The 24,004-nt window shown below is 44.7% G+C and overlaps 1 protein-coding gene across 1 annotated transcript in view; it reads right to left on the bottom strand.

The window, feature by feature from the left end:
- The window catches only part of THSD4 (thrombospondin type 1 domain containing 4), a gene marked incomplete at both ends in the record, with an annotated part of 155,893 nt that extends 141,458 nt beyond the window's left edge, over window positions 1–14,435 (bottom strand). The window contains one exon of the mRNA XM_080929924.1: window positions 14,364–14,435. Within this exon, the coding sequence (XP_080786050.1) occupies window positions 14,364–14,435 (72 nt within the window). The remainder of the gene's footprint in view (window positions 1–14,363) is intronic.
- Between the last annotated feature and the right edge of the window lie 9,569 nt (window positions 14,436–24,004).

The following is a 24,004-nucleotide window of genomic DNA, read 5'->3' on the forward strand; positions in this document are numbered from 1 at the left end:
TAGCCATAGGGTATCTTACCTCTAGTGCCTCTCACAGAGGGAGTTGGGGAAGTGCCACAGAGCCACTAGAAGCACACACATCTTTTAGTTGGAAAGTGTGTCTGCAGGGCATATTTTGTAAAAATGCAAACAATTGTGTTTTTATCAATATAGAAAAAATAATGAGAATTGAAATGCACTAGAGAGTTGGCTAACAGGCACATCGTCTGAGACCAGTGATGGACAGACACCTCCTAATTGCAGCAAGCTAAGGCTGCCTCAAACCTGTCAGTCACAAGACCCCTCTGGGGACTGGTACTTGCTGAGGACTCAGTGTGTTTTGCCAAATGGAATGAAAGACTTCCTGCCCACTGGGCAATTAATTAGCAATGAGAGTGGGTGACCAGGAAGAAGGGAGCCCCAGCTGCAGAGTAGCCCTTTTGAGACTGTACAAGACCTTATCTGTTTAGGATACTGAGAAAATACTCCCAACCTGGGGAATCAGAGGTTATGAGTATAGTCACCGCCCAATTATTTAGAACTAATTAACATGCGTGAACTTCACTTTCTACTTCTGTGTGCTTTCCTTTTCAGGACTCAGTAAGACCAACATGGCTGTCGTTTGGCTTAACCATTGTGATACCTATCTGGCTTTAGGTATCTTGGCTTAGAATCCTCCTGATCCTGAAAATGCTTCATAATTAGAGGACACCCTGGCACCTGGCAACCCAGACATGCGCATACAGAGTGGGTACATTTTCAATGACGTTTGGGACTTTGATTGCCTTTGAGTGAGTTTTCTGGACCTCTGAGAAAATACAGTTCCATATGAGTTGCCCACACTCACTGGGGCTTACACCGAAGGTTTCTGGGGAGACTGTGCTGGTGGGGCACACTGCCAGCCAAACTCTGCTGTCCCTTGTCTCTGACAGGTCACACAAGTCACACAGCACAGCTTTCTTCCCAGTATGATATGAAGGTTGACCAACTGTATGCTACATGCATGTCTCCATGTGGCCAAAATGGGGGTGGGGAGTTTCCAGCCATAAAACCTTCTCAATGATTTCTGTGTCTACTGTGTGAAGTGGAATGGCTGGACTGGACAGTTGCTGGATCCTTCCCTTCACCCACTTGAGGGGGTTGCATTTAACATATCTTTTTTTTTTCTGGTTCTAGTGAAGAGAGTATTTTAGTCAAAGTCCCAGCTGAGGCTCTTTGCTGTGAAGATCATACAGGGATTCTAGCTTTGTGCTTCCCCATCTGGGATGGTAAGACCAACTGGTTGCCTTAGGAGGCCCAGTTTCATTATCCCCCTACATTCCTATTCTTAAAGTACCCAAGACATTTTTCTTCTTCCTTCTCTTTCTTGAGCCTCCGATGTCCATCAGATTTGCTAAAAGAATTTGGAGGCACGTTTTGGGTTCTTGTTGATAAAACTCTCCTCTCCAGGACCTTTTGTTTCTATTTTTAGTCCCAGGGATGTTTGTCCCCTCTCAGTCCTGGAAGTATCGCCCATTTGGCTGACTTTATATTCTGTGTGTATGTGTGTGTTCAGGCCTTGGGACAACTTCAGGAGGTGTTCCTCAAGTACTCGCCACCTATTTTTAGAGACAGGGTCTCTCACCAAGAAATCTAGGCTGGCTGGCCAGAGAGCTCCAAGGACCCGTCTGTGCTCACCCCTTAGCACTGGGATTGCGAGCATGTACCGCCATGTATGGCTTTTTAAAACTGTGGGTCCTGGGGCTCAAACACAGGTCCCCAGGCTGGTGGAGTGTGCACTTTACAAACTGCACCATCTTCCCAGCTCTACACCAAGCTTTAGTTTGACATATCTTCCTCACAGAATGTTCTAAACCCCTACTGACCTTATGCTAGGCTTTTGAGATTTTATTAGTTATTTTCCTGCAGCTATGGCCAAGTTGTGTGAAAAAAAAAAAAAAAAAAAAAAAAAACATGTTCAGAGATTAAGGACCGAAGCTCATGATCTCAGAGGTTCTGTTCACTGTGTTGATAGGAGAACATGAGAGAAGTTTCCTGACCTCACTGTAGGCATGAGGGAGAAAGAGACTGGGAGGATCCAGGGACAAAATATACCCCCTCTCCCCAAGACCTGCCCCGGTGACCTAGTTCCCTCAGGACATTTTCAACTCAGTACTGCCAGCTTTGAATTGAATGTGTCTATGAAGGCATTTCTTATTCAGATCATAACAGACATAGGCTTTACTTTCCACAACACTGAGAGTTGCCCGTATTGAGCAATTGCCTTACATACATACTCCGTGGGAGCTCTCTCCTCAGTCTCCCTAACTCTGCTGCCGATGTGATCATGAACAATGGTAAGTGGTGCTTAGAGGAGTCACCAACCGAGCTAAGCAAGAAACACAGAGGACCAGTGACTCACGCGGAGCCTGGACTGCAAGTGCCCTGTATACTAGACACGGATACTAGTCAGGGTTTGCAGCCTCCATTTGTAGCTCAGACAATTTTAACGTTGAAATGCATTTAGGAAATCATTTAATCCTAGTGAGTTCTCAGAGAACCTAGAAGACTTAAGAACACATCTAAACAGAATAAGGGAATGGGATAATTATATGGATGGATGCCCACACATTACACATGCCTATATTTATATACAAATGTAAAGTCTCCCTTTACAAGCTGCCATGGAACACTTTCAAAACTTGGTATATATTTGGCCATGGAAAGCTCCCCTCAACCCTTTTCATTTAAAATGCTGGGTTGTATTGTGAACAACGTGTCCTCTGCCTACACGCATTATCTTCTCCTGTGGGGACTTAGTGTTCTAGCCAAGAGGAACAAAATTACCATTGTCTGAATATGCCCTGCTTTTCCTGACTCAATACTTTCTTTGTCCATATTGTTCCCGGGGCTTAGAACACCTCCCCCGAGTATCTGTCTATAAACCTTCTAAGCATTCCTCAATCCCACCTCAAACACTGTTTTCTTTGCAAGGCTGGTTCTGACCCTCGAATTTAGACTAGCTCACGTCTGCTGCCCTCACTAGCAAACATCTTAGTGCCAACTTTTGGAGTGAACTGGGGTCCAGTCTTAGGGATTTCTAACACACAGCATGAAGCTTTCCATGCATGGCAGTACACTAGGCTTAGCCACTGAGTATGATTCAGGGCTGCTTGCACTGCAGAAATGGAACGGGCATTTGTGTGTGTGTGTGTGTGTGCGTGTGCTGATTTCAATATATTCTAATAGAAACCACTCTGTTTTACATTAAATACTCATTTTGCCTTTTAAATATGCCTATGTTGAAACTACAGCATTCTTTCTATTGTTTGCATTAACTCTCTAAGCTAAAGTAAATACGTTTATATAATAGGCTGAATCAGCAAATAGGATTAAGTCAAAACATCTTTTAAAAGGAGAAATGGCTAATTGAGTATGAGTGTCAGGAGTTAATGTAAAGAAACAGAAAAGAAGAAAAGCCACCCATGAAAGGATTTGCTTTTAGACAAACAGTATTTTTATTTGTAAAACATATGACTTTTTAAAAAGCATGTGTTTGCATGTATGTATGTGTGTGCATTCCTGTGTATATGTATTGTGTGCATGTACATGTATATGCAGGGGTGTACAGGTTAGGTTTTTTTTTTTTTTTTTTTTGGTCAACTTGATACAAGTCAGGGTCATCTGGGAAGAGGGAGCTTCAATGGAGACCATGTCTTTATCAGACAGGCCCGTAGGCACATCTGTGGGGCCTTTCCCTGACTAGTGGCTGATGTAGTCTTATGCCTGACAGGTAGTTCCGGGTTGTGTAAGAAAGCAGGCTGGGCAAGTCTCCATAATCCTCCATGGTCTCTGCTTCAGTTTTTGCCTGCAGATTTATGCCCTGAGTTCTTGCCTTGGTTTCCCTTGATTGACTATAACCTGCAAGATGGATAGACCCTCTCCTCCTCCAAGTGCTTTTGGTCAGTGTTTTTATCACAGCAACAGAAAGTAAAGTAGGGCAAAGTGCATATGTCCATGTAGAGTACAGAGGGACAACTTAGGTATCATTTTTTCAAGAATGTCACCGACCTTGAGACAGGGTCTCATTGGCCTGGAGCTTACCAATACATATGGGCACACTGGCTGGGGGTCTCCAGAGATCCTCCCATCAGCCTTCACCTTCCCTGTGCAGGGGTGACAAGCATATACCAGCATACTTGGCATTTTTATGTGGGCTTGTGGGGCTGAACTCAGGTCCCACAATTACATGGCAAATTCTTTATGGACTGAGCCACCCAGTTAGCCTCAAAGCGTAGGACTTTCTCCTGATGTACCCAGCTGTCTGTTGGCAAGTGATACTCTCAAAAAGTATATCCTAAATCTTAATTGAGTCTCTCTTGATATCTCACCCACTGTTGGCCACTTTTCTCTGGCGCAACTACACAAAAGAGAAGGTGAAAGGAAGATGCTGAAGGCCACCGTTTGCATTTCATAGACCTTTGTGCACCATCTTATTGATGCCTGCATATACTACTGAGATTAGTACCACCACCATCTTACATGAAACCATGGACATCTGGAAAAATTGTCTATCCAATGGGGGGAGGCCCAAATATACCCTACAGGGTCAGAGGGCTTGCCTTCCTCTTCCCTTCCCCCCAAATCCTGGGTAATGGCAGAAAAGACGCACACGTGGCAACAAGTATGAAACGAGAAGGGATGTGGTCAGCAGATAAAAGTCCTGAGGGGTTTCTGGATGTTAGAGTTTGTGTTGGCAAGAAGCTTCAAAGTGGAAGGGCTACCCAGACGGAGCGCCGTGGAGATGGAGATATGCTAAAGCCAGAAGTGACCGGAACAAGAGGCAGGGGCTGCTGAACATGAGAGGCCAGGAGCACAAGGGACAGGCTGGCTTAATGGGTGACAGCAGCCATGGCCCACCCCTCCCAGGCCGGGAAAGCTGCTGGTGGGAGGTCTCAACAACCTTCCCTCAAATATCAAATACACAAACACAAGTGAAGATAGAGGGCACCAGCCATTTGATCTATAACCTTAGCTTAATAGATACAACAAGGCTTCCCTATTCATTATCCTAGGTGTCCATACGTGGGTGAGTGGACGGCGCACACATACACACAGTGAAGTGTTACGCAGCTAAAGGGAATGAAAGCTGTTGTTTACAGCAATTCAGATGGGCTGGAGAACATTGTGTTAAGGAAAACAAGCTAAGTACAAAAGACAAGGGCTGCTTGCTCTCACTTACCTGGTAGAGCTTTAATGGGTCTCATGAAAGTAGACAGATAAAGCCAAGGGTGGAAGGAGCGGTGGGAAAGGGCCGGCTGGCGGAGACAGGAATGCAGAATGCAAGTGGACAGGAGGGACAGTTTAAAGGTTCTGTGACACAGGTGGAAAGCTATGACATTAATTGTATAGCTCCAAATATCTAATAAAGGGGCTTTGAAAACTCCTAATACGAATAAAGGATATATATTTGAGGTGATACATATACCAAGCATATTGATCCGATCATTTCAGTTTGTATGTGTTGTACCATTTCCCCTGCATTCCATAAATATGTGCATTTATTGAGTCAATGAAACATTTAACAGGGTAGCAGAGAGGTGGCTCCGTTGGCAAAATGCTTGTTGTGTAGGAAGGGAAGCTTGAGTTTGGGCCCCATGTCAAAAGCTGAGCTCAGTGGTGTACTCTCACTGGGACCTGCAGCCTGACAATTTCGGGGTCCTCATTGCTAGGGAGGCAAAGCCAAGGTATCCCTAAACTGGTGAGCCTCAGATCCCAGTGAAAGATTCTGTCTCACTCAACAATGTGGATATCTCCTGAGGAAGGGTCGCCAGCGTCTGGACACACACAGGTACCCACACATCCACATACCTTGTTGCAAAAAGTATGTGTCTCCTACCCACTCAACCTATATAAACCTGTAAAAGTACACTCTTAAAGTTCCAGTACTCAGTTACAAAAACATGCATCAGAAAGAACATTTTCCTCCAATAACTCTCACAGTGTTTACAGAAAGCCTGTCCATAAAAGACGGCAGAAAGCAACAACTCTCAAAACCTCAGGATCCTGTACAGACACCATATCTTCTGACCACGGTATAATCAAGTTAGAGGTTAAATCAGGATTAGAAAAAAAAAAAAAAAAGAGCTAGCTCTCCATAATTATTCTTTCAATTACATAATGCACAGGTCACATCAATTTTTAAAAACATGAGACTGAAAACTAAGCACTTTATAGCTGATCTTACAAGATGTAACCAAAGTAGCAAATTCTCACACTGGCAGCTTAGCAGAAGAAGACCAGATCTGTGTGAGTTCACGGTCAGCTTGGTTTATGTAGCACAGGCTGGTCCAACCAGGGCTACATACTGGGACCTTGTACAAATTCATAAAAGTTTACTATGCTGACAGAGAAGGAATCGAAGATACATTATTAAACTGATAAAGTGTACAAGCAAAAATTTATGGTAAGCTGTTTTCAGTAGCAACATATTAAGAACCCGAAAAAGGCAAAATGATCATTATTACAAATAAAATGATATACTTAGAAACAAAAAGGTTACAATTTCTTGACAATCTCCAAAGACATAATCAAACATGAAGGCTGTACTATGTTCACAGACAGAATGTCTCGACACAAAAGTGATGTCACTGTTCCCATGGAGACTCAGAATAGGTCTGATAAAGACCTCCCGAGGATTCTCAAGGAAAATTGAAAAATACAACTTTAAATTTCATTAGGAAGAGCAAGTGTTTATATAAAGCCACAACAACTCCCAACAAGTAAGATGGAGAGGCAGGGTCTACAGACTGAGCTTTGCTGTAAGCGTTAGTAACTAGGAACCATAGTTACAGATGTAAGAGCATCGAGGTGGTCAGAAGGCAGAGACAGAGGAAGATGTGTGTGGGAACCTGACAGTGGACAGAGTCGGCACTGCTGTAAGTCTGGTGAAAGGAACTAAACAGTCTCATCCTTGAGGGGCAAAATAAAAATAGACCCTACTCACAGTACACAGGGAATCAGTTCTGGGGACCACTACATTAAGTGAATTAACCTGTTATATGTTTTCTTTCATTCGTAATTCTTAGGAAGTGTGTGTGTGTGTGTGTGTGTGTGTGTGTGTGCATGTGTGTGTGTGTGTGTGTGTGTGTGTGTGTGTGTGTGAGTGTGAAACAGTCTTGGTGACAGAGGAGACCATCAAGAGGAAAGAAAAGGAGGGCACAGAATTATGGGCGGAGAATAAGCTCAACATACACAAACTTCAAAATAAATAAAATCACATGCTTTTAACTGTCAGTTGTAAGACTTTGATAATTTTTAAAGGAAATTTAAGGGATTAGCTTTATATCCTTGGGGATAATTTTTTAAGAAATAGAAAGACTTAACATAATGACATGAAACATGCATTTAAATTTATGAAAACTAAGGGCCTCTGTTGAGCCCAAAACACTATAAAAATTAAATATGTGCTACTGGAAAAAAATATTACAGGAGATAATGAGCTAAACATTCATATTCAAACTATGTAATAAACCTCTAACTTGGTGTTGAAATAGCAAAAATTGAAATTAAAACCAGGAGATAAGACAGTTCATAGGGGATGTGTGGACAGCTCGTGCAGTGACTGATGGTGGTCAATGTCAATTATACACTGATATTGGAAAGGCCACGCACCCTTGAGGATTTGCCTGCACTTCCAGCCGATGTGAGAATGAACGCAAGGCTGCATAGGTCACCATGGCGTGTCTTGTGCTAATCGACGCGCGCTCCGTGACCTGGCAACGCAATTGTAGGCAAACCCCACAGGAATCCTCACTGATGGTTATGAGGACACATGTTCCCGAACATTCATAGCAGGATGTTTACAGCAGGAAAACAAACAAGAAAACCCAAATATTTGGGGCTGGAGAGCTTGCTCAGTAGTTAACAGCCCTGGCTACTTGCTACTCATACATAGGGCCTGGACTTGATTTCCAGCACCCGCATGGTGGCTCACAGTCATCTGTAATTTCAACTCCAGGGGATCCGATGCCCTTTCCTGTCCTTTAAGGGTACCAGGCACACATGCAGTGCACATACATACATGCAGGATAAACACTAGTACACAGGGGAACAACCTTTCTTCTTAAAGGACAAGTATTTATCATGAGAATGAAGCTACAGTTACATATAGTAAGTTCTACACACTCAGGCGGCGTTGCACTAAAATGATGGAGACGTAGCTCTGAGAACCATTTGTGTTAAAGGAGAAGTCAAGCTAAATACCATGTGAAGAGACCATGTTAATACGATTTAAAATAAAACAATATTAGACAATATGACATATATATATATATATATATACACGTAACTACTGCTACTACTATTACTAATATAACTGCTACTAATTAAAAATTATATTATTTTAAGACAGGGTCTCATTATGTCACACTGGCTGTCCTAGAACTTGCTTCCCTGGTGCTGGACAGGGTTACAGGTGTATGTCACCTACCTGCTGCTCGCTGCAATTATTGTTTTTAAAAGTTCTGGTGGGATAACATAAAATTCTGGGCGGCGTTCTCTCTCTGAGGGGGAGAGAGCAGCGTGGCCGGAGCCCCTGGTGGTGGAATACGAGGCTAGGGATGCCTGGTTTTGTCAGACGGGCACTATCCGTATCTGTCTGCTGATTGCCTTGCTTTCCAATCTGCTGCCATAGTCAGTGCCACACCCTTTAAGGGAACAAGAGTCAGGCTTTAAACACTTAAGTACTCAAGAGGCCATCCCTCTACAAAACACCTAGGTGATTTACAATTCTCTCTTAAGATCCTCGAAGCAAAGTGGTAATTCCTCTGGTGTTTAAACTGTGAGAAGGTGAGAGAGACTTTTGAATTTATTAAACTTTGGGCTAGCACAATTAAAGATTGGCAGGACCCAACGGCACTGATTCGCAAAAGATAGCAACGTAATATCCATAAATCATATCAAGCAGCAAAGGCGATGACTACATCAAATCTAATAAGCGAATCAGTGGACAGGAAATTGTAAAAACACAGACATACACGGATCACACAGAATCACTATATACATATATATATATATAATATATATATATATATTATATATATATATATATTAGCAGAGGAAAAAGGCAAATGAGTATTTGCATGAAGGCGAACACATTTTGATAAAGTTCAACAACCTTTCCTGATAAAACCACGGATAAGAACTTGTAACTGGATAATATTATCTACCCTACATATCCAGAAGGCCTCATGCTCAGTGGTGAAATACTTGTAGAAATACTGGAGTGAGTTAAGTCTGGAAGGAGTTGAGACTGTTGGTTTCCATTGCTCGGACTCAAAAGCATTCCAGAAGGCCTTTGAATTGCAATAGGCCAATGGGTAGGAACAGGTCAGTAATGCAGTAATGTGTGTGTGTGTGTGTGTGTGTGTGTGTGTGTGTGTGTGTGTGTGTGTATGAACTCTGACATTATGCACAAATTGGTAGGAACAGGTCAGTAATATGTGTGTGTATGTGTGTTTGTGTGAGTGTGTATGTGTGTGTTTGTGTGTGTATGTGTATATGTATGAACTCTGACATTATGCACAAATTGGTAGGAACAGGTCAGTAATATGTGTGTGTATGTGTGTTTGTGTGAGTGTGTACGTGTGTGTTTGTGTGTGTATGTGTATATGTATGAACTCTGACATTATGCACAAATTGGTAGGAACAGGTCAGTAATATGTGTGTGTATGTGTGTTTGTGTGAGTGTGTATGTGTGTGTTTGTGTGTGTATGTGTATATGTATGAACTCTGCCATTATGCACAAATTGAAGGTATGCATGCACTCATACACGCATGCACATGCGCACAGACTTTCATTTACAAACACATACAGATGATTCTGGATGGAGGATGCCCAACTGTGAACCACAGTTCTGTCTAAGGAGGGAAGAAAGAGAAACCAAGGGTAAAGATGAACCCTGAAATTGAGTCTAGGGAGATGGTTCAGCTGTTAAACTGCTTCCCTTGCAGAGAATAGGACCTGGGTTCAGATTCCCAGTACCTCTACTGAAAAGCCTGCTATGGTTCTGTCTGAAATCTCAGCCCAGGGGAGGCAGAGGCAGCAGGATCCCATGGGCTCAGCAGCCAGCCTAGGAGCTGGATCAGTTGATTCCAGGTTCATTGAGAGATCCTGACCTGTCCCTATTGGGCTATTGGTAATGGGCTACTGAGGAAGGGAGAGCCACTCTCCTTTGGAGAGATGGCTGCTAGTAGGTGATCCTTGCTCCAGTGGATGGCTACATGCCCAGTGCACGCCCATGCAGATACAGGCAGCACTAACCGGACTCAGGTTATTAGTAACAAACTAGAAAATAAAAAGACATCAAGTTGGAAGAAGATGAAATGGAGGGCAGTTGGGAAGTTAGAGGTGGATGGATATGGTTAATATATACCGTATAAAGTGTGAAACTTTCTAAGAATAAAGTATGTTAATGAGCTGAACAGGGATTTCACCAAAAAACACGCCAAACTGGACATGGCCAAACCCTATGTAAAGAACTACAGATGAGAGAGGAAAGCTGGGAGTGGAGAGGAGGTCTTCCCCAGGGATGAGCAACCGATTGGTAGGCCAGTGACAAGTCACTCAGCCTGGAAAACTACATACAAGTAGCCTTATATGTATGCTATACATATTAATTTGATAACAGTTAATGAAGAAAGAGGTCATGACTTTGCAGGAGAGCAGGGAGGGATATGTGGGAGAGCTCGGGAGAGGAAAGGATGGGGAGAAATGTAACTAAATGTAATCTCAAAATTAAAATAAATAACAAAAGTACAGTATATATATAGAGAGGTGTATGACATTGTCCTCTGACCTATACAGAAACATGGCCATACACAGACAGGCATGCCTACCTAAACACACACACACACACACACACACACACACACACACACACACACACCCGTACACACATACTTTAAAGCATGTCATTTGGGTGTGGAGTGTAGACTACATACCTACCATACCTGATGTTCTAGGTTTATTCTCCAACACAATAAAAGAAAGGAAGGGGGGGCAGGGAGAGAGAGGGACAGGGAGGGAGGGAGGGAGAGAGGGAGAGAGAGAGAGAGAGAGAGAGAGAGAGAGAGAGAGAGAGAGAGAGAGAGAGATCCCAGTGGCTTTTAGTGTAGTCACAGAATAGTGCAACCACCCTACCACCACCTAATTCCAAAACATTTTCATCACCACAAAGGAAAAGCCTGCAACCATTAGTAGATATTTCTTTTTAAGTTGGATAGGCTTTGCCGCATTGCCTTAGCAAAGTTAAAATAGCATCCTTGGACACTGTCTCAACGGAGTATCCGGAATACAGCATTCAGGTTACCCTTACTCCCTCCCCAGGGCCTCACTGGTCTTCTTGGGTGAGGACAGAAATGGGAGTTCCACCACTCTGTCCCCACAAAGACGCTGACTGCATCTTGACATGCTTACCACACTCACAAAGACCCCAAAACAGCAGGGAATGGGGTGCGGTGATAGTTTCCACCTCACACGTGCAAAGCCCCTGGTTCCATCTGCAATATTGGAAATAGGGGACTAGAAAGCCACAGAGTGTGTTTTAAACATTGCATCAGGACTGGAGAGATGGTCCAGCAGTTAAGAGGATGTTCTGCCCTTGGCAAGATCTCAGTTTAGGTCCTCTACCCTGTCAGGTGACTCAAATATCTGTAACTCCTACTTCAGGAGCTTTGACGCCCTCTTCTGGCTCCTGTGGGTACCACGCTCATGTGCAGATGCCTACTGTGCCCCCACAGAATTACAAATAAAAACACTTCTTTTAAAAATGCACCGAAAGTCCAGCCTGACTTCAACAAGTACTCTACAATCCTTCAGAGGATACACCACTGGCCACATATGTACATAGCTTCAATTCTGATCTTGTCAAGGCTAAAGGCATTCTAGTGATCTCAAAGTTCTAAGTTCAATGCCTTAGCAACCAGGAAACAAAGACAACAACAGCTTCCCCCCCCCCCCCCGAGTTAACACACTGACCAAATACCAGGCTGCTCTGTCCTTGAACGAGTACCTCCCTGACTTGTGGCTCCCAAGCCCCCAATTGTTTGCAAAGACTTCACACCCAATTCAACAACCGGCTCTGTAAACTGGTCCCAGCTCTGCTGCTTGGCTTCCAGTCCCAGGCTGAGAACATAGGCAGCTCGGCAGCCTGGGTGGACGACGCCTGCTCCCCTCCTTCCTGTCCTCCTGTGTGTTTTAAGGAACATCCAAAGAGAAGATAATTAGAACCTGCAAGAAAACCCATTGGCGGGCAGGGGGAAAGAAGCTTGTGGTGACTCGGGGTCGCCACCACATGTTTATGGGAATGCTTTTGCAAGCAACATGGCAATAAAAAAGAGGCTCCTATAAAATGCCACATTCTTCAAAGCTCTTTATAAACAACGTTCTCTTTTTAAGGAGTGGGGGGGACTCAGTCATGTTCCTTCCTCATCGTTTTGCTCCCAGCCAGTGAAAGGAATCCTAATTATAGCATCTCCTAGCAGTGAAGGCATTTACAGAGCCAAGTGCACAGAAATGTCTGCATACATGTATGCACACATACACACACACACATGCACACATGCTGGAGAGATAAAGAAAGAAGGCATCAGAGAGATCTTTATACGGCACAGCACTGTAGGGCCACGGGTGGCAGGGAAGACGTCTCACTATTCTGGTTTTCTGACTGGTTGTATTAAAGCGCATATACTTGAACTCCAAAGCCAGTTTGGTCCGACTCTCCAGCGTGCCCAATGTTATCTCTATACCATCAAGGTAAGGGCGTGCCCTGTGCGCTCCAATTTCCCTTTCCCCTCTGTTTGCTGTGAGGTGAAGCAGAGCCCTTTCCCTGTGCGAGAGGCTCCAGGACATGCATTCCAGAGTGGCCCTCCCCAGGAGCCAGTTGTAGGCAGGTAACTGAAGCTGCCTTCTGCCTTGCTGTTAATAAGAGTAATTGGCGCACCGTGGAGGGCCTGCTACAGTGCTGTGATTTGCTCAGTATGGAGGTCTCCCCTGACCAGATGTGTCGGCAGCGGTGATAGAAATACTTTCCATATGAGCTTGCCTCTCGCCTGCTTAAGTGCTCCGGGCTGAGTGAGGTGGGTCCATTTGTCATTTACTCCACATAGTAAAAAAATCAACAGGGAAGTTGCAAACTTCAACTTCAAGCAGAGGCTAGTGGTCTGCTTTCAGCTTTCAGCATTTCTAATCTACTAGGTATCTCCACTTCCCTCTTGAGAGCTCTGTTCCCCCAGAGACTATACATACTGCAGTTGGGCTTTGGTAACTAGCAGGCAAGAAGCCTAGGACAAATGACCACCTCAGCCTTGCAGCATGGGTGTGGGCTGGGGAGCAAGCCGTAAGCACAGAAGCATGCTTAGGGGATAAAAGCAATTACATTAGCTTTCAGGGCTCTCTTGGCCCCTGACAAGGCAAACAAAAGGCAAAGCTGGGAAGTAGCCTCATGGCCCTTTAAAAAGATATATAGATTTAAAAGTCACTAGACTTTTCAAGGAAGAAGATGGGTTCACGAGAAAGGCTGCATTTGGATTATTCTTGTCTCTGAGAATTTCCATGAGAGTTAGTGAAGGAATGAAGAAAGATTCAAAGTTGGTGCCAGCTCATTTGCGGGACAGGGTGGAGACACTAAATACTGCTTTCTTCCTGCTCCATGATCAACTTTTCCAGACCCCACCTTCATCAAAACTGTCTCCTGGAGGTATCAGTGATATCCAGAAACATACCCAGCAAACACATGAGCTAGATCAACAAGAAGTTGTCCTCACAGACCCTAAAACATGCTTTCTTTCTCCCCCCGGGAGATCAGGCATTCTCATAGCTTACTACCACTCTCCCCTTCCACACCCATGACAGAAAGTGAAACACAGGTACACCCATGCACATCAAAGCAAAGGAGGAGAAAGGTTCAGCATAAAGGCAGGGGATAAAGGTAATCTCTCTCATGCATGCCGATTCTCTCTGAGCACAAGAGGAGAAGTGCCTCAAAGGCAGTGTCCTTCCTGCATCAGCACCAGACCCTACTTGAATCAGACATGCATTCCCCCAGACCCCTACTAACAGCAGAAGAAACATGCATGCCTTATACATTTGTCACCAAGGCCATGGCAGGTCCCCAGGGTGGCGACTGCATGGACAGGCTCAGCACGAGATTTTAGAAAGTATAGGTTCCTTTGAGAGGAACAGAAGTTTCCCTGTAAGAAAAGCCTGAAATAAAGTCATATAAAGCATTATTTTTTAAGTACCACAGAAACCTATTCCCCAATTCCTCTTCACAGACAAAAGGGGAAATTTAATGCTGACAAAAAAATATATAACTTCTGACAAGATATTTTATTTGGCTTACCTCTCCCCCAGGTCTTGCTAACATTGCTGTCTCAGTGTGGAACAATGTTAATAACAGGTAGCTGACAAACATTATTACCCGGAGTCCAAGCAACCCTGGAGGAGAATCCGTCTGCCAAGTGCTAACGCTAGCAGATGCACTTGTGTCTCAGGGATTCCAGCCTGGAGTTCCGTAGGCACCGCGCTGGTTCCCTGGCTCTTTCCCCCACTCTACTACCCCGTGCTCTGAGCTCAGCCTCTGCTCTGAAGAAAACTGGTAAGCTGATCTCTTCATGTAATAACTTCTCCTGGCTGGGGGAGGGGACAGGAGCCAGCTGGGAGCTGGGGGGCTGCCTTTAACAGAAAGCAGAAAAGGGGAGGGACAGAAATGATCAATGTGGAGTGTGCATCTGGCCTCATTCATGAAAAGGGCTCCAAGGTAAGCACTTTGAATGCAGGGGGATGGCTCTGCCTCCTCCACTGAGGCAGGCAGGAGGCAGTGAGCTGCAGCAGAAGGAGAGCCAGAGTACCTAGGGCCTTCTTACCTCTGGGATTGGGTCTGAAGCACTCTGTGACCACATAAATTGCCAGCCCTGGAATAGAGTTTATTTTTCCCACTGGCCCCAAGTCAAGAGGTGGGTGGTAGCTTCTGCCTTCCCCTTTCTGTTGATTTGATAGATGTAGAAATCTAGTCAAAGACTCCACCATCAAGGGCAGCATGGGAGTAGTCACCAGTGTGCCACCTGCTTGTGACATGACCAGGAATGGATGTGAATGGGGGAAGCTACTCTATCTCTTGCTTGCTGCTTTCCTGGGTGTGTGTGCCAGTATTGTAAGGAATTATTGTGGAGGCTATAAAAATAAGTTGTAAAGTGAGGGACAAGTGAACCCTGGGTAGTAATGTTGTCAAGAATGTGTGGGGCGACTCTTAGACACAGACTGATCATCTGACCATCAGAGTGGAACTGGGGGGAGGAGGCACAGGGAGCAGAGAGTTTGCACAGACCTACAGAAGCCTGCAGAATGCCAGCAATCAGCCTTGTTCTATAATAGTATGAATCAAGGTCCAAAGTGGGTTGCAATCCACCAAGTATCGAATTCTGCCCGTGAAGGCACACAAAAGCATTCTGAGAGTATTGGTGACCAGGGAGAATAGGGTGGCATCTAGCCCACTAGAGACAACCCCAGTCCTGGAATCAGGCATGTGTTGATTCAAAACCCACTTATATAATGAACACCCTTGAGCCATGATGGTCCCTCCTGTGAAATGGAGAAATGTCACCCATTGGTCAGGAAGATGCTTCAGAGGTCGCATAGGCACATGACTTGGCACAGTTTGTGCCACAGAAGTTCTGGAAGTGACAGGTTTTGTCTTTGGTCTGATATAAGTTCAGAAATCAGCCCCTGAAAATACATTAACAAGCACTTAAAATCTTTGGGTTATGGGCATTATTCTGCACAAAAGAGGAGCTGATGAGCCTAAGTACAGTTTGTAGCCCCTCATTACCACTGGCTATGTGCTGGCATTTTACTAGTGAGACTTCTGGGAATGCCTGGATGGAAAGCACTTAGAATTCCTCTTTCCGGGGAATCAAGAGAAAGGAAGATGCTGGGGTCCCCTTATCTACAAACTCAACTTCGGTGGCTATCCTGAGCCCAAGAGTCAGGTCTTATATACCACTGTGCTTCCCTTATGTTCTGCTGGCAAGAATATCTGGGGTTCACTTGGTCCCGCCCTAACATCTTCAACAACCTTTCTTCAAGCTATAGGTTTGCTTATGGTGACCAAGGAATATGACAAGGAGAAAGAAAGAAATTAGTAGGGTTTCTTTTATTTTATTTTTTGCCTCTACATTCTCTTCCTTCCTCTCCGTTGTCACATGTCCCCACAGGTTGGTTCTGCTTCCTGATTGGAAGAGGTGGTAATGTTGACTCAGTACCCTGCCGTAAGTGTGGGCGTTGTTTTAGAAAGCCCAACTCCTTACAAAACCAGGGATGTTTCCCAGCCAGGGGAAATTCCCTTCAGAGGGTCTGATAGTAAATATTTCCAGTTTTGCAGACCATATGGTCTGTGGCAGCTCCTTAACTACTGCCATAACAAATGAGCAGTCTCAGGCGATACTCACACGATAGATGTGATCGTGTCCCAGTAAGATTTGACTTGGCCTGGAGCTTCTCCCAGCAGGTCAGGCTGGTCTTAAGTTTCCAGGTATCTGCCTACCTCTACCTCCCACCCAACTATCAGTGAGAGTGTAAACTTATATCACCGAACTTGGCTTTAGGTGTGTGTGTTCTGGGGATCCCAATTCAGGTCCTCCGGCTTTCAAGGCAAGTGGTTTTCCCAGCTGAGGATGCTTCCCCAATTCTGAAAGATGATTTCTGGCACCTCTCCCCTAGCATAGAAACTCTGGAAATGTCACCAATGGCCCCAGCAGCTCTAACCATGATGCCCCTTTAAGGGAATGCACAGTGAGAGATACCCAACTCAAGATTTGACCACCGTTCATTATGCGATTGAGCAGCATTGAGAACGTTCACAACTCTTTGTTTACAGAACCTTCTCATCATTCATCATTCTCAACAGTAATTACATATGCTCATGCTTAGCTCCCCGCTCCCTCTCTCCATTGTCCTTGGTAACCCCAAATCTATTTTCCATCCGCATGACTCTGCCTAGTCCCAGAAATGGAATGACACGCGCTGTCCCCTCCTGTCTGACTTAGTTCACACAGTGTACTGTTTTCAGGACTTAGGCTGTGGCATATATCAACAATTCATTTTTTAAAGGCTGAATGATATCCAGCTATACAGATATCATCATACACTGTATGCCTTTTTGACAACGGTAATGCTATAAAGAACACAGGTGTGTGAGTATGTGCTGGGATCCCTGCTTTCCATTGACTGGTCCTGAATCTGAGAGCACAGTCACCAGAACTGATGGTGACTCATGGTCCTCCTATGCTGGCTCTTCAGCCTATCCTATCTGCATGTGCCACCACAGATGCCATCATACAACGTTTAACTTGTTGAGGATCAGCCACACTATTCTCCACGGCGGCCGCAGCACTGACATTTCTACCTGCAATGCATGAAGGGTCAAGTCTTCTTCATCCCTGGCCACTGCATGTCATTTCTCACCTTCTGATAGCCGCCTTCACAGTGGGTGACATGCACACCCCCTTTGAATGGCTCTCTTCCATAGCTCCTTGGAGAGCCCTGTTTATTTACTTCTTTTTTTTTTAATCATCTGATATTCTCTGAGCACTTGTAATCACAGCAACATTCAGGCTGTGATTCACCTAACACTGACAACACCCTCACTGTGCTAAATAATTTGTCCCGTGCCGTACAAAGTATTCAATGGATAGATGGTAGTTTAGGTGTTCTGGTCCTAACATCCACCTTGTGTTCCCAGAGCTCATTTCTGAATGCCAGAATGGCACAGCCACCATTTTTCTGAAAATCCTCTAGTTTTCATGACAGTCCTGGGGCCGAGCTTCTAAACACCTGTGTCCTAGCCACCCCCCTCTACATCTGCTCTCCCTGGGCCGGTCACTATTTCACAAGGTCCTCAAGCAACCTCTACATGCCCATGGCTGCTCCTGACTAGTTACAGCCAGGACTTCCCCTGACCTTCAGAACCACAGTCTAGTATATAGCTCTATTCCCTGGGCTGTCCCAAATTAAACAGGTCTTAAAACGGAAGAGCATCCCTTCCTCCTGTTTCTTGTCCTTTCTCCAGAACGACATCACTGTGCATGTGTTACCAGTGAGAAGATGACAATGGTATGAATCTTCCTGACCTCTCCCTTTTTATGTAAACCACTGTTGGGTCCCACAGAGATTCTGTCTCTGTTGTCCTACTCCCCCCCCCCATCCTCAGTGTGAAAAGTCACCCCTTTTTCTTCTTATAGCCTTCCTCTTCAGCAAAAATGCCCGGAAGACCTAAGTCTCATCATGCCAGTCTTCTGAATGTTTAAAACCTCTTGAGGTCTGTTTCCGACCTAATTCAACCTGAACAGAGCAGCTGCGCAGGGAGACAATACTAGTCCTCGCAGATGTTGGATCCTAAATATCTGGGATATGAAAACCAAGACGTTAACACTGCACTGATGCTTAGTTGGCTGTGGACTTGCTTCTGGTTTTTCCCTCAAAACAACAACAATAAAAAAAACAAAACAAAACAAAACAAAACAAAACCCCCCCCCCCCCCAAAAAAAACTCCATTTCCTGTTTTAGTACCCAACCAGAATCGTAGGTTTGAGGCAACAATACTAAGGAAGTGACATGTCCCCTTGACTACATCCATCAGGGGCGTGACTGTCAACATGAAACATTGCTGACTGTTTACCTTGACCAACTTGGCTGATGTATCAGTCAGGTATCTCATGAGTCAGAAAATTACTATTATTTTTCTTTTCCTTTTCCAAATTCTACTCATTAAAAATGAGTCTCTAAGTCTAGTCGAATTAAGCTCTACTTCCTAGAAAGGAAGCCTCAAAGAGTATTTGGACACGTGCTAAAGGCATCGCTATAATTAATAAATAGGTGGAGATATTTTGAGGGCAGGCAAGTATCTGTAGATTCTGTCTTCAGAAAACAGCTACTGTGGCATTCTGGGATGGTTTTTCTGTTTCCCTCATACTTTTGACATAAACAAAACAGAATTCAGAAGTATGGAAGGTTTCCTGTCCCCCCCCCCCCCCGTTTGCCCAATAATTCCATCTCCTCCCCTGCTCATTGGCTCTCCTTTAGAGCTGGTTCCCAACCCCCTTAAATAATAACTGTGGTCCAGTCTCTTCTAGTCTTCCAGCTTCTTCGGTCTATAACCACTGCACTCTCCAGCATCGTTAACGCGAGACACCATCCCCGAACTACCCTGTGTCCCTGGTTCCAAGCCTTCTAGAATGCTATTTTCCAATCCTCACTGCCTGAGCTCTCTCTGCCCGGTGCCTCCCATGCCCACTGGGAGGGACAACTGAGACAACTGGTGACATCCACAAAGTGACACACTTGCAGCAATTTTTATCTGTTATTTGTTTTGTTTTTCTGAGATAGGGTTTTGTTCTGCAGCCCAGCGTAGCCTTGAGTTTTCAATCTTTCTGCCTCTAGGTTCCTGAGAGTTTTACATCACCGTCTGCTCTGCAGTAATTAAAACAACAACAAGCCTACCATGTTGTTTCCTATGTAGTGGTAAGAAACATTAAGACTGACTATAAAGCAAATAAAAAGGCATGCCAGAGCACCCACCAGGTCACAGACACACACCTCAGTGCTCATATATGCATTAACCATCCGCAGCTACACACACAGCTGTCAGCGACAAACGGGGGTGGGGACAGAAGAGCATCAGAGAGGAGAGAGGAGCAAATGTATTACTGCATGTCTGTGTTTTCTTATGTGATAGATACTTAGTCACCTGTGGAGACCTAAGCACTTGAAAATTGGAGAGTCCAACTTGCAGTGTGTGGTAAATGTTAACATTGGGTTAAATAAAGGATGATATAAAATAACTTCATTTTTCCCCCAGTGTGTCCATTAGTGGAATTTTAAACCACCCCACATTTCTATTGGCAAGCATTTCTCTATTTCCTTCACACTGAATTTTCAGGCATGAATACATTGCTATTCAAGTTAAGTAAAAATGGAGTGATGGTAACAGCAATAGTTAACAGTCAAACAAGTTACTACACACAAGCCCCACCCAACAAGCCTAATCGGCACCTTTCCCAGGAGTTACAGTGCATCAGTGCCCCGTTGAGGTTGAGGCCGGCAACCCTGGCTCCTGTATCAACTGCTCATTCCCAGTGTAGCATTTACCATCCTTTGTGCTGTTAATGCATGCAGAGTGGACCCTCAGTGACAGCCAAGTGTCTTTGTGCCCATGCTCAGACTCCTCAGGGGCTGCCCTGCTCAGGATGGGCTGGGGAAGAGACTGGAGGCACAGGAAGTTCTCCCAGGACACTCCTGCCTCAGAGCGAGTGCACAGGGCTCACAGTGCATCTTCAAAAGCACGGAAGGTAAAGGGGACAGGAGAGTATCCAGAATGCTTGTCACCTAAGTGACAAGGAGAAGTGTGTGTGTGTGTGTGTGAGAGAGAGAGAGAGAGAGAGAGAGAGAGAGAGAGAGAGAGAGAGATCTACAACCTTATATTGTTTACATTTTGTGTACTTCTGTCTTACTAAGAACAAATTCACAGTGTATTTTCCCCCTCTAAACATCTTACTTTATTTCTTGCAAAGAATGTCACTTGAGGGAAGATGGGAGGTACAGCCTTCTTCACAGAGGTGCACACTGCACATATATCGCATGGAATAGACCCATGGTAAGGGTGGGGCCATTGGCGTGCAGGAGGAGAAGCAGGTGTTAGTCATTAACTCCCCCTTTGTGTGAACTGAAGAGCCATTAACTGGCCACAGTGGGAGGAGGCAAGTTCTGTTGCATTTCTAGCAACTTCTCTCCGTTAAAGGTAAGAAAAATAACAAGCACCCATAGCCAAGGGAGCTACCCTGCCCTTATTTCTGTCAGGTTATGGCTGCAGCCTGGCTGCGTGAGCACCCCAGTCAGCAGGGCAGCTAGGTGGGCTCACAGCAGGCGAAGTGGCTGTGTGGCTCAGCTCCGCTGGGTTCAGGAATGAGACACAGAGCCAAGGGTAAGGACCTCAATGGGACAATGTCCGTGCGCTGCAGTTCATCCTAACCCTGGAAATACACCAACGAACTGCCTCAGAAAAGGCAGCGAGGTCATTCCTGAATTGGCCACATTCATCATCTCAAGAATTGGCTTGAAAGTTACAGCTTCAAAATGTATTCACTGAGAGATGGCTTAGTGGTTAAGAGGACTGTCTGCTCTTCCAGAGGTCCTGAGTTCTATCTCCAGCTTCCACATGGTGGCTCACAACCATTTATAATGGGATCTAATGCCCTCTTCTGGCTTGTAGGTGTTCATGCAGATAAAGCAGTCTACATAAAATAAACAGAATCTTAAAAACAAACAAATAAACAACAACAACAACAACAAAAAACAAACCAAAAATCAAAATATATGTTCTCTGGATTAGAATCTGCCAAGATACAAATACCTGGTTTCTACCTTTGTTTAAAAAACCGAACCAGGAACTCAAAAGAGCTGGTCTTGTGAGCTGGTTAGAACACAGATGCTCTTCGGATGCCCTCTGAGGAGATTCTCTCCTCACGAGTATTGTGATGCATCACTAGTACCTGACAGTTATGTCTACTTGACCTTATCTTATTTTCAGAGCATGGTATTTTATAAAACCTTATTTCCTTTTAAGACGAGCCTGCCAGATGTCACAGTGGTGCCAGTCCACAATGAATAAAACTCAGCAGCGAGGGAAGAGACAAGCCCTTTCCCCAGCTAAACATGTCCGAGCCTTGGTCTGTGGTCACTCAGCCAATTCAAACGAGCAAGGGAAGGGTGGGAAATGTTGGCCACATGGATAACCATTGGGAGGCAAAGGAACTTGCTCGCCTAATTTCCACCATATGCCAAAATACATTTCTGCCAGATTAAAGAGCTCGAACCAACCAAACAAGTCTGAAAACTGCTCAAGGCGATGGGTATTTCTGTATTCCTGAGATAAGAAAGGACCTGTATGCGTGGCTCTAACGAGGTTAGAAATTAGCTTTACAAATTACGAATTTATTTATGTTTTTAGAAATCCCACCCATCGAGTAGACCATAAACAGAACTACAAATCTAATACAGAGTGGGATACATACTTACTTCACTTGTTCATTTTCTTACGATATCAGTTCTTATTATGGGGCCGGAGAATACGGTGATCAGCAAACCAGACACAGTTCCAGGCTTTGTAGACCTGACAGGCTTAGGAGACAATGCTAAGGAAATCTAAGAAGTGCCTGATACGGCAATGCTAAGGGGCTGCAAAGGAAGGACATGCGGTGGTCTGAGAGGCTTGTCCTCATTAGGGGAATTGCTTTGTCTTGGGAGCAATAATGGCTTTTATGACAACTGGAGAGGGAGCAGGTGTGGATGAACAGAAAGTGAGTAAGAAAGAGCTCAGCTTCAGCTTGGGCTGAAGACAAAGAGACCCGGCATGAAAGAGTTTTGTCCTTCTTCCTGGAAGCATCTGAAAGGGCAGGAGCAGCAGCTATAAGGACCTAATTTGCATGTTGCAAAGACTACCCTGTTGTACAGAGAGCGATCAGAAGGCGTGAAGAAAGGAATCCAGGAGAGGACTTGGAAGATTACAGCCATGATTTGGATTAAAAGGGATAAGAGCTAAATCCTGGATGGTTGAAAGGGGTGAATGATTTCCATGCAAAATTAAGAGTACATATCACAAAAATCAGGCCATGCCAGCAATGTATCTTTTAAAAGTGTATGATCACAAAAAGACAAGTTCAATGGTGAAATGTCAGATCTGACATCCAGACACAGGAGAATGCTTGAACAGAGCACGGTATGCCCCCAAAGTAAAATCCCACCCAATCACTTAGAGCCACCACATCATTTAATTATTGATATTGGCACATGTTTATACTATGCTTGAAGCTAAAATGAGCTCACACAGTGAAGAAATCTCTCCATTATTGGAGCCAGGATAGAGAGACAGCAACATTCAAAAGAAGGAAATGGGCTCTCTACCTTCTACCACACACAAGACGAACTCAAAATGGGTCAGGTTGTCCACCCATGTGATCGTAGTTTACACTAGCCTGTGTTATATAGTAACACGGTGTATACTGTACCTTCATACAATGTTGTATAGTGTAGAGTAGCATGCTATATTAGATTACATATTTAAAAGCTACTCTCATCAATTTTCCAGTGCAAACCAGAGAACCAGGATGAGTACATCAACAGTTTGATTTAGTCACTCCAGAATGTACGCCTCTACCAAAGAAGTACGTACTGCAGCGTACAGATATGTGATTTTTGTCTGTCAATTAAAAATAAGACAGAAAAATCCCAGACTGAGGAAAGCCCCCATCATGTCTACATTCCTAATCCCTGGAGTCTAGGAACATGCTACCTGTGCTGGTCAGCATTTTGTCAACTTGACACAGCTGGTGTCATCTGAGACTAGGGAACCTCAGTTGAGAAAATGTCTCCATAAGGTTGACCTGTGGGCAAGTCTGGGGGGCATTTTCTTGGTTAGTGCTTGGTGTGGAAGAGCTTAGCCCAGTTGGGGGGTCACTGCTGTCCATGGGCAGGTGGTCCTGGGTGTATAAAGAAACAAACCAAGCAAGCCAGTAAATGGTGTTCCTCCATGGTCTCTGCTTCAGTTCCTCACTCATGTTCCCTCCCTGGCTTTGCTCAGTGATGGACTAAAAGCTGAAACAAGCCCTTTCTCTCCAACTTGCTTTTGGCCCATGTTTTTCCATTCTTAAAAACGTGCTTTTAGATAGATTGCTTTTGTGTGTAGGTTTTGCCTACATGTATGCATGTGTGCCATGAGCATCCCTGGTGCCCCCTGGAGACCAGAAGAGGTCATTGGATCCCTGGGACTCGTGTTACAGATGGCTCTGAGCTATTATGTGGCTGCTGAGAATGGACCCAGGTTCTCTGCATGAGCAGCAGGTACTCTTAACCTCTGAGTCAGCTCTCAAGCCCTTTGGTCAGCAAAGGAAATGAAAGGAGCTGGAAGAAGCACTGTGGTTAATCTGGTGACTT

Source organism: Micromys minutus (genome assembly GCF_963924665.1).
Source record: "Micromys minutus genome assembly, chromosome: 16".
Taxonomy (NCBI): Eukaryota; Metazoa; Chordata; class Mammalia; order Rodentia; family Muridae; genus Micromys; species Micromys minutus.